The sequence below is a fragment of the Drosophila navojoa genome, chromosome X (assembly GCF_054131105.1).
Source record: "Drosophila navojoa isolate 15081-1374.11 chromosome X, UAZ_NAV_1.0, whole genome shotgun sequence".
Classification (NCBI taxonomy): domain Eukaryota; kingdom Metazoa; phylum Arthropoda; class Insecta; order Diptera; family Drosophilidae; genus Drosophila; species Drosophila navojoa.
This window is the reverse complement of record NC_142895.1, coordinates 16600670-16612720: the sequence shown is the minus strand read 5'-3', so window position 1 is coordinate 16612720 and position 12051 is coordinate 16600670. Positions and strand designations below refer to the sequence as shown.

General features: G+C 43.6%; 1 protein-coding gene across 6 annotated transcripts in view; it reads left to right on the top strand.

Moving 5' to 3' along the window:
- futsch (microtubule-associated protein futsch) overlaps window positions 1-12051 on the top strand; it is a 115200-nt gene that overhangs the window by 87139 nt on the left and 16010 nt on the right. For all 6 annotated transcript variants that reach the window (XM_089263234.1, XM_089263235.1, XM_089263230.1 and 3 more), the window contains exons 3-6: window positions 1515-1613; window positions 11344-11516; window positions 11579-11801; window positions 11868-12026. In XM_089263234.1, coding sequence (XP_089119360.1) covers window positions 1515-1613; window positions 11344-11516; window positions 11579-11801; window positions 11868-12026 — 654 coding nt within the window. The remainder of the gene's footprint in view (window positions 1-1514; window positions 1614-11343; window positions 11517-11578; window positions 11802-11867; window positions 12027-12051) is intronic.

Below are 12051 nucleotides of genomic sequence, written 5' to 3'. Positions count from 1 at the left end.
ATAGCTCGGCTATATATAGATATAAAGCAATTCTATGCGGGCCAACTAAATATCAAGAGCAAGGGAGGCACAAAACAGCAAAAACAAAGACACAGCTGACTCTGTGGGCGTCTGTGTGTGTGTGTGATGTGTGCCATATGACGTATACGTAACGCGAAGGAAGAGTCGCAACTTCTGCGTTTCTGTTGTCTCATGTTGGCCATTTATCAAAATGGCAAAAACAAAAAGTTACTGAATAACAACGTCTCTTGACACATTCTGTAATTATAAAATTAATGAAAAATTTATCAACAACTCACACACACACACACAAATGCATATATACACATATGTATGTATCTTGATAAATGAGCCAAGCATCGTTATGGCAGTTGGTCAACATTTACTGCGTACGCACTTTAGACAAGTAATACGTAATTGCCGAATGCGATACGACATGCCCAGCATTATGAACTCTCATTAAGAACGAGCAAGAGGCAGAAGATGTCGAGCAATTAGCATTGATATTCAGGCAGCGCACCAAATGGGATAAGCCAATGAAATGTGCCCTGTTTATGTCTAATGAGCTCTGAGCTATTTATTTGCAGCCCAATAGCCGAAATAGGGCTATAAATTCAGAGCTAGTCAAGCTCGAATTGTGCCAGGTAATAATTGGCTGAGAACATAACGAGAACGAGTCGCAATTTAATAAGGGAAAAGTGCTTTGGCAAGGACGTTCGCGGAGAAATTCTTTATTCACACATAATCTGGACTTTACTATAGGAACAACTCATGCTCTTGCTTAGACTGTCTTAATAGAAGCTTTGAAGACTGAGATGACATTAGCTATACAAGCTATGCATATGAATTTAGTCAAGTTATCGATATTTATCGAAAAGAAACTGATAAATTCGAATCTCAGATGCACATATTTTTAATAGAGTAGGAACAGACAAACATATGAACAAAGGGATGGTCGTAGGGGAAAAACTCATGGAGGGACAGTCAGACGGATATACGAACAGATAGACGGATGAGCAGACAGATGAACAGCGCTCGATCGACTGAGCTCGTCGCTTAAGAGTTCAAGAATATATGCATATACTTTAAGGTATAGACCACGCCTCTTTTTTTTATATTTAATAAAACCAAAATCGGCTTCTTCACTCTCAATGAATCGAGTGAATAATAATTTTATATAAAATAGAGCTTATATATAGAATCTTGGCTTAACAGTCCGCAGACTTATGATAAATTAAGCTGTTAAAGATATCTTTTAACAATTGTGTTTATTATAAATCTAAAACCATAAAAGCATTGCAAAGTGAGCTAAGAAATAAAACATATATACATATACATACATAGACTAACTGCTTTTAATACATCTCTTAGCTCAATGGCAATATTGCCATCACACGTAGCTGAACATAAATGGATTCAATTCAATTGAGTTCGCCTCATTTCTATGCCTTTTGTGCTGCTTTGGTACGCGACTTATCACCAGATTTCTTTTCCATTTCTTTTGTCACATGCAGGTTTCCTGTCCTGGGACGTATCCGATTGTCATGTCGACCTGGAGGAGGAGCTCAATACAATCACACAGCATGCACCCGAGGGCGAGGAGGCGCGTCACGGTAAGTTCGATGTGAGAAGAGAATGAAGAGCAGTCAACGCAGCTCTCTCAGTTCTCAGTTCTCGGCTCTCAGCTATTAGCTTTCTCAGCTAATTGGACCAGCGATAAAATAGAAATCGAACTTCAATCCAATCGAAAGCTGTCGCCCTGTCAGCTCATTAAAAACTGAGTTGAATGGGAAACTCATAATGGCAATAAGTGGAATTCATTTGTTAATTAACCCTGATGGGGACAAAGTTCGGCTGGCACTTTTACTTTTCCTTTGACATTTGGCCCGTCGTGCCGCACGGCGGGCGAAGAGCGCGCGGGCAACTGTAAATTGCTTTTCGAATTTCGAGCGCTGACTTTGCAATTATTCAACTATTCAAATAGCTGGCGAAAAACTACAAAACTACAAAACTGAAAGCCAACAAACTACAAAATCATGCTAACCAATTATGGCGATTGTCTTTCAACAGCTTTTCACAATTGGCATTCATCAAAAAGCCCAACGCTCTGAGCACTCGGAGCTCAGAGCTCGGCGCTCGGCGCTCCTCAAATGCGCTTTGTTCCCTGCATGGCTTTTGTGTAATATTAAATCCGAATCCGAATCGGAGTGGCGCATTTTCATTTTCATTTTCATTTTCATTTATAACGCAAACAACTACAACAATAGCAACAACAATGCAACAAAGCCAGCCAAGTGTCGGGATATTGTGCGGGCCTCTCGGATTTGGTTGTCTTTGCGGATTAGCCGGGAACAACGTTGTTGAAATGCATTCAAGTGGCTGCACTGCATCGGCTGCACAGCCAGCCAGCCAGTGAGCCAGTCAGCCAGCCCCCTCTCCCCTCTCTCTTGCGCGCTCTGTTTTATTATTGTTTGTTTTTCTTTCTGCTTATTCGTTTGTTTGCTCGTTGCCGTGCCCCGCCCGCCGCCGGCCAAATATGACTTTTGTCTGACTATTGCAGCTACACACAAATTAGAAGCTGCCTGCTCCACGGGCTTATCAGAATTATGCTCGACAGTCGCAATAGCAAACAGTTTAGAGCCCAAGCTCGTCGCACACGTCACAGGCGAACATTCGTTCACATTCGAACTCTCGACTCGATAACAAAGCCCAATTATGGGAGCAAACTTTCACTGCAAATCCTTGTCGGAGATCCAGCTCAGGATAACAAAAGTCGAGCAGCTTGAGCTGAGTTAGGCTCAGCTTGAGTTGAGCTCGCCTTCTTCACTTATAGCTGGAGCCATTGATGTTTATTAAAGTGCAATATTTTCTTCAAGCTGTGACTGCTTGTGCTGTGTAATTTATTACAAATTGTTTTCCATTTGGTTTATGGCAAACTTCGGCCAGTGCAGCAGCTTGAGTGTATATAAATATATGTAGCATACTTTGCAGCGCTCGGATGTCAATCTGATGTGCACAGCGTCTGTCCTTGGGCGTTGCCGTTGCCATTGCCTCCTGCTGCTGCTGCTGCTGCTGCTGCTGCTGCTGCTACTCCTGGGCCGGTAAGTGCAAGAACAGCACCTGCGCTCAATGCCTTGCTGCCATTGTCCAGGCCGAGCACTTGGCAAAGTGAATTCCGCATTCGCATTTTTGTTTACACAGCCCGCAAGAAACTACTCAAACAAAATTCTCAAGTGCCAGCTCTCAATAATGATGCCAGCCAAGCGGCATAAGAATGGGCCACGCCCAAGGACGCCCCACTTGCAATCGCAGTTGAAAATCCGAAAGTTTTGAATATCTAAAATATATTGCTGTAATGTTCAAGTCGGCGAGATGCAGAGATGCACACGCCTCGATGCTTGATGCTGTTTGCTGCTTTTGCTGGCGCTTTGTGTGCCCGGCATAGACTTCACGGGGCACTCTAATTTGACAAAGGTTAGGACGCGGCCGGCCGTTGGCAAGTCGATAAAAGTCGTCACCTTCGCTGACAAAGCGTTGTCCTTCATTCAGGATGCCGCCTCTGCTATGCCGCCGCCGTCCACTAGGCAGTCGACAGATATCGTTTACCTAACGCCACTTTGTTGGCCCAACAACAACTGTCAACTGCCTGGCTGCCTGGCTGACTGCCTGGCTGCCTGGCTAACAAGCGAAAGCCGGAGCCTCTGCTTGTCTTTCATGTTCTGCATAGGGTCCTGTCAAGTTGAGAGCGTTCACTCCGCCTTCCCTTTGCTCGCCGGCAGCTCTGTGACGCTGTTGGGGCAACTTTTTGAGCAATTACAAACATTTGTTAACAAGCGCATAATATACGTATAGAGATATATATTTTATGGCTTATACTCTTCAACGGCGTCGTCCTTCATTATCAACGACAAAGTTGTGCTTAAAAATTGAATTTGATGCAGTTTGCTTAAGTTTCCTTGCGGGACTTGGACAAAGTTCGCTGCACAAACTTTGCCACCGACCGCGCTGCCCTGGGCCCCTCCGAGCATACCCCACTGTGCGCTGCGATTCCACTCGAGCTGGGGCATAAAAAACTCTGCTCTACAGCGAGCTACTCATTAGTTGCCCCACACCAGTCCCAGTCCCAGTCCCAGTCCCATCCATTGGCCGGCTGTGCTTCATTCCTCTATCTATTTGATTAATCGCGGCATTAATAATACTAAGTTATTAGTCACTTACAGTTCGTTTAGACAACTTATTTACCCGGTTCAATTATAGCTGACGCTACTGTCCACCGACTCAACTGCTCGCAAAGTGTGTCAGCGTTGTTGACAACGCGAATCGAATCGAACGCGGCAATCGATGCAATGACTTCATTCATAATTGAGTTTCTACCTTTGCCTCTGGTCGCCCATGCACGTTACATGCTAATCGAAAAATCAAGCAAAGCGAGACTCGATTCTTCACCCTTTACTTTATACTCTCTGCTCCTTCAACTCTCTATTCGTTCATACTTTCTAGTCTCTCTTTTTGATTGCTTTACTTTGCTTACTTTTTGTACTTAGCGCACAAAACAAATGGAGTTTCGAATCCTTAAAATATAATGCCAATGACAATCTTATAATCTTTCTATCATTATACTCTCGACTACTCTATAGTTCCTTCCCAGTATTCCATACTATACTCTCTCTCTCTCTCTCTCTATTCTCTCTAGTCTCTTATTACTATTTCACACTCTATAGCCCTTTCTCAGCATTCCATACTCAATAGGCACTTCCCAGTATTCCACATTCTATTCTCTTTATTCCATAGTCTATTCTCACTATTTCCTATTATTTAGTCCAGTCTCAGCAGTCCTTTCTCTGTACTCCACACTCTTCCATACTCAGTGGGCCCTTCTCAGTATTCCACACTTTATACATACTCTATAGTCCCTTCTCACTAATTCATACTCTACGTTTTCTTCCTACTATTCCATACTTTGTACTCTCCTTTCTCAGTATTCCACATCTTCTACTATCTATCTTCTATCTATTATATATCTATCTTCTATCTATCATCTTCTCTCTTTTGTCTTTTACTTCCACTCTGAGAATAGACACTGAGAGCTACCGATTCCTTCGCTATGAAAAACGTCAATCGGGTTTCTCCCTAATCGATGTTCGTTTAAAGACTTAATTGAATAGGGAACAAACTATTTTGCAAGAGTCTCAGAGCGAAGGCGAGTGAATATGATTTGTTTCCGTTGATCTTCCAAACAGAGGGTAAACAGTAAATCGTTTTTGCTCATCAAAAAGACAAGATTTTCGACATCTACGTGTGGAGTATATTCCGACTCGCACAGATGTGCTCTCTACTCTAATCTCTTATCTACTATGAACGCTCTGCACTTGAATGCATGCATTTCCATACCTTGGCTTTATACTCTCTCTTCCCTGCTCTCTGCTCTTGCACCTTTGGTCTCTAATAGCAATTTATGGTACAACTAAATTTCCATTTCGATGCTGCTCGTTGCATTCCACTCAAGTACTGCAAGACTCATAAATGAGCCCCATTTTTCAAAAACTATCACTCACAATCGACTCCCTCTCGCCGCACTCCCTCGCCCAGCCCCGCTCGTTGTTAAGTAGTAACAAGAACTGTTATTGCTCGCTACTCGTCATATTTTCGCTTGTTCAGATTTGATTTGCCAACTTGGGTTTTATGGTGCGCTTAGCACACGTCGCCTGTGCTAAGCCCCTGTAAGCGGGCAGCATTAGCATGCACATGGCCTTTAAAGCCATACGAATTCTTGAGATGAAGCGTATGCAAAATTGATTGATAGAGCCTGGCAAACACACAGACAGACACACACACACGCCCATATATGTAGTCGTATAGCGGACAAGGCCATATTGACAACGACTGTGCAGCTCATGCATAATTCAAGCAGAGCCAACGAACAGAGAGAAATGAGAGAAAGAAATACAATAAGATGGTCGCGCCCATGCTCCAGCGGGCAAAAGTTAGGCAAATAACTGAATACCGGACAGTCAGCCACGTACAAACACCAACACACACACACACACACACACATTAAATATAAAGACAGTTACACTTTGCATATGAATACGCGCGCACACTCCAAGAGGAACAACGCGGCCCAACTGAGCCGGCAGCGAAGCGAGATGCTTGCCAGAGACAGAGGCATGTATGTATGTAAGTGTGTGTGTGTGTGGCTGACAGCAGAGATAAGCGAATGGGCTGCAGCATGAAATTAAGACTTATGCCACACACAACAAGCGAGGCGAGTGTTGCACGTAATCAACTGAAGCCAAATCAAAATAGTTGCAGAAATTCAATTCAGCCAGAGAGAGAGAGAGAGTGAGAGGGGGAGAGGAGGAGCGAGCGAGAGCTGAGCTTATTAAAGGTAGCCAATGTCTGGCATTTCATCATTATCGTTAGCTAGAAATATTTTCAACAAGAATTTCGCATTGGAATTTTTTGAGGCTCGAACTGAAATTTCATTCGATAGTTTCGAGGAATTCAATAATAACATGAAAATATGACAAAAATTAAGGATTATAATAATGTGCGCAAAATGTAAATTTAATGGAGAGCAGTTAAAAGTTATGCTGTTAGCCGTGGTACGAGCTTGAGTGGCACGCGTCGACAGGCGTCAATCCAGATCAGGCGACGCCTCTCAATGGCGGCCCCCAGCAGAGAATAGCTGACATGGGACATTCTGTGGGCAGCTGGTTTAATTTTAATTATGGACAGAGCTGGATAGACAGACATATGTACATATATGTGTGTATATGTATATGTATATGTATGTGTGTGTGCCTGGCTGGGTGGACAACTGGGCCAGTTGCCAAGACTTTGACGCTTACAGCATGTTATTGGGTTTGTCGAACAGCAGCACGGAGATGACAGCAGCTAGATGCTCTTGTTGTTGTTGTTGTTGCTGCTGTTGTAACCAAAGCCTGATGTATGATGTCGTTGGGTCACTTTTGATTAATGATGCACGTGCCATGTGTCGCATTCAAATTTAATGCAGCTGGACAAACTAATTAAAATACCTTTTCAGCCAGAGTTTTTTTGTTTCTATGTGTGTGTGTGTGTGTTAAGCGCATTTCAACTACATAAATCAACGCGCTTTTGCCGCCCCGAAGCATAAATGGCCATTTGAATGGGCCCATTTGTCGAGCTCTCCGGCTGTATAATTGTGCAGCCAGGCAGGTAAATTCGCAGGTAACTACGCCGGCTCAGTGAGTTTTAAATATACCAAAAATTTACGGATAATAGCAGGCGTGTTGTCAAGATACCAATTCGAAACGGCAGCGACTCTATCACTTATCAATTATATTAAAAAAACGAAATGAATGAAAGTTAATTCCGAGAAAACAAATCAATTTGCAAATGTCACTCAGGGTCGAAATCATTTAGCTCGCTTCTCGCTTTCTCTTGCCAAGTAGCTCACGGCAGAGTAGAGATCCGGATTCGAACGGTTTCTTCTCACCTCAGCTTGTGCAGGTGTTGAGGAAAATACTTTAAGCCATGGCTAGAACTGGCTAGAACTGAAAATTGCGATTGGGGAAAACTTTGCTTTTACACGTGCGCCCAGGCGACGTGTCGAGGGGGCGGGGCCAAGGAGGACTTTAGTGCCGGCTGGTGACCGGCGCCAACTGTAATTACTTTGCAGTCCGGCACATAAATGAAACGAAATAAAAAACAAAAGGAATGTGCAGAGAAAGAGAGAGAGAGGCTAAAGACAGGGAGAGAGGAGTGTGGCAAGGGCGTGAAAGGCATGGAGAGAAATCATAAAACACAAAAAGTTTCCGCCTGTTGTTATGCAAATTTGTTTTGTTTCACAAACTTGGCAGCATTCCGAGCGTAGCCATTAAAGTACAGTTATTAACGGTTAATATGCGGTCGTTCGCCATTTTGGTTAGGTGCGGCCAGCGCGAAAAACTTTTCAATGGACCTCGCAATGCGAAAAACTGCACTTGACATCAAACCCAGCCCGAGCACCGCGTCTGCCCCATTGTCGAGCTTTTCACTCGGTTCCCATTTCTTTTTTTTTTTTTGCCTCTACATTCATGTCGCCGTTTGGCATTATATTGGTGAGAGGGGCGGTGGGGGGTCGGGGCTGCAAATTGTGGGCGTTGTTTGCCACCAAGTTGGATGCAACTTTCGCATTGTATGTGGCTTTGCAAACTTTGAGCTGCGATTGGGTCCCTGATCTGCCACTCGCCAAACGCCACTCAGCCTATTGGTTCGCATCTGTGCCCCGCAGACAGCAGACAGCAGATAGTGGTGGGCAGACGGTAGGCGGGGCAGTCTTTGTGGTCCTTTGGCTTGGAGGCGAATCAAGTTCCCTTAAGTGCCATTTGTCGTTGGACATACGAAATGGTAAATAGTTTCAAGGCAGCGCCGGCACAAGTGCGCAATTTCCAATTGGCTTTTTATTATATTTACCGCCAACTCGGCTCGGGCCGCCGACACATTGCCGCCAACTTGTTAGGCAACAAGCGAATAAATTGTGTTATCCGCATTCCGGGCCACAACTTAATGAAATGTTTGACTGCGGAAATCCCAATTAAACTTGGGCAATTAGTTCGCCAGATCTGGAGCAATTATTTTAAAGTTTACCGAGGCGTATGCTTGATTCTAATGAGAATATGGCAGGACGTAATAAATATTAAAGACTGACACAAGCTAGTGATCTTTATTGAGTTGAGCTTAAACTAACATGTTCCTTCTTGGAAAGTTTAAAAAGAAAAATAGATTTAGTTTCCTAACCATTTGATATGCTTTTCAAAAATTTAATAAAATTAATATGAAATGAAAGTTAAATTCAGAATTTTTATAGTATTTTTTTTTTAAATTTAAAATAGTTTTTTTTTTTGTTTGTAATTTAACAAAAAAAAAAATAAAAATAAAATAATAATAATAATAATAATAATAATAATAATAATAATAATAATAATAATAATAATAATAATAATAATAATGATAATAATAATAATAATAATAATAATAATAATAATAAAACAATAATAATAATAATAATAATAATAATAATAATAATAATAATAATAATAATAATAATAATAATAATGATAATCACAACAATTTTTTAAATGGAAGTATTTCATGCAGAGGTATAATTGGTAAAGCTTCAAATATGTCAAAGTCATTCAATTTATTTTATTTTTTTTTTATTAAGATAGAGAAAAATCTAATATGGGAGGCAAGAGATAGAGGGTGTAGTTCGCAAAGTTAAAGCTTATGCTTTACATAATTTTAGCTTAAGATATCAAGGCTTAAGGCAGTGGCGTCTAGCTCTGCTCCTCGCACTGGTCTAGTAGAGATTCGGATTTTATCCTTTACAATTAATATAGAGACTCGCATTGCATTAGCAAATCACCTTCCCATGCTGTCGCATGATTAAGAGAATTCTTTGTGTGCCTCACTTCAGTCGGTAGCACTTTCATTCAAAGCGCGTGCCACGACAGGCTCGGGATAAGAGCATCAATTGGGCGAGAGCGTGGCGTCGTCATTCGATTTGATTTATGCCGAATGACACTTTGGAGCTGCCGTCATGTCGTTAATGAGATGCAAATGCTCTAACCGCATTTTATTTATGAAACGCAAATTGTCACGCGCCGTGCTGAGGCCTGTTGCGGCCGTAAGAAAATACGCGCAAGTTGCAAGCCTTAATTCATAAATTGCGTATACGCACGGGTGCCGCATGTGTTTAAGCGCCGCCCAAGCCTAAATATGCGGGCATGTATGTCACTGAGCTTTGCAAACACACACACACACGCACACACACAGACACGCACAATAAAGTGCTTTCTTGTGTGTGTGTGTGTGTGTGTGTGTGCGTGGGGCCTCTGTGTGTCGGGCTGATAAATAAATGTCGCACGCAAGTCGCTGTAAAGATTATCATTTATAAAGAGCATAAGGGCTACGAAAACTGCGTGGTACTCGGACCGCCAGAGAGCCGTATAGTCCGAGAGCGAGAGAGGTGAAAGGCGACAAGCTTGAAGCAAGTGAAGCCATACGTAGGTGCACGCTTGGGCACACTTCAGGCTCGATGGTTCGCCGCTTTTTTTACGCGTACGTGGGCACATTTGACCGTTGGGTCGACGTGCCGTATACGTAATGTGCCCACACACATGGACATGGACACGGACATGGATATGGACGACATAGAAAACATGCGTGTGCGCCTGTTTGTATGGGTAGTGACATGTCATGTGCGCTCATTTCTCTCCTCTTCTTCATTCTATTTTCCTTCTTTTTTTTTTTTTTGGCTTTGTCAACGACTATTTAGTGCAGAAAATGCGTAAATTATTTACATAGGGCAATGCTGTAAAAGCATTTAGTGCTGGGAGCCAGCAGCGGCCATGCCCAGTCATTCGACGATGATGATGATGGTGGTCGACAGCAAATGACATGGCAAGGTCGTCAGCAAGGTCGCATCTTTTATGCTTGTGGCACGCGCTGTACAATTGGTCAGCCGGGCAGCTGGGCAGCTGGGCAGCCAGCCCTAGGGCGGACTGAAAAATCTTAATTAAACCATAAAAATTAAAGATTTATGAAATGATTTTTCAGTCCACTGCAATCGCCGTGCAGCAGCAGCGCAAGGGACAGATGCGAATAAAATGCTTGACAATAAAGCCAACTTAGCTCGGAAGCCACCAACCGCCAGCCGCCAGCCGCCAGCCGCCAGCCGCCAGCCGCCCCACTGTCTGACAATTTAAAGCCACTTGATTTGGTGTGCGTGCCTAATGCTTGGATTCTCTGGCCGGGACTCAAGCGTTTGGTAATCCAAGCCTCTTGTGCGCTTGCCACTCGACGTTTTAGCTATTCATTAGTGCGCTCGGTGGGTTAACGTTGAATAGTAGTTCAACTAGAGACACCGGCCCCTCCGACACTACCGAACCGCCTCACCATCCCACCGACCGACCAGTCGTTCAGTTAGCTGAGTCAGGCTTACCGCAAATAATAAAATTTCTGCGTGGTAGGCAGTCGTAAGGAACGTGAAGCAGGCGGGAGCGGGCGGCTGGAAGCTCTAAAGACCAAACGAGCCACTTGAATGTATTGCCGCCTTGCCCCGCACACACTGGGCCACAGAAGTGTATTCCGTTTGCACATATATAACAAAATATTAATGACTGCTAGGGCTTTTGCTTTTACTTCAAGTGAATTTCAAGCAGATGACCATTTAAAAGATTTGCGTATTGTACTTAGGTCAGATTGGAAGAAGAGTCTATCGAGATTTCTTAGCAATTTAAATGGTTTAAATGTGATACCCCAATTGCTGTACTGCACTTTCTGAAATTCTCTGTCTGCTCAACCGTTATCTTGCAGGTGAGCGGCTCATACAGTATGCCAGCGAGAATCTTGTGACGGAGGTGCTCATACATCCGCAATACAATACGCTTATACAATGCATGCGTAATCTACTCAGTAGTTTTACGAGGCATCGCCATATTATACACGCTGGCTACACCTTTAGCGGCAACGGTTCTTGGATCCTACAGGTTGGCCACGAGCCCGGAAGGATGATGCGTATGCTAATATGGTTTTACCTTGTGCTTTTCAGGACGGCACCTTCTCGGTGGCTGACTTTGCGGAGGCATTTCAAGAGCACGACGTACAAAGGGTGATACGTGCCTATGCGGACACCATAACGATGAATATACACTGTGCAGACGCTGGTCTATGGCACACATTGCCGGATAAGGTATTTTCGCGACAGTGTAAAATACGCATCAATCCGGTGGATGTCCTGGACACCAGCAGCGAGTCCATCAATGGCTTTATAGGTACCACTTGACGCCAACAAGAATTCATGTTCGAATTGAGCGCACTGACTTTTCGCTTTTTTACAGATTATCTGGCGCCCATGGTGGTGCCAACGTCACTGCGCGAGCTGCTGGAGACGTCGGATGTGGTGGGCAATATACGCTTTACACACCCAACGCTCTACGTGTTTCCCGGGGGCCAGGGCGATGCCGCGCTCTTTGGCATCAACGGCTTTAATATGCTAGGTAAGTAAAAAGCTATGGGAGCTAA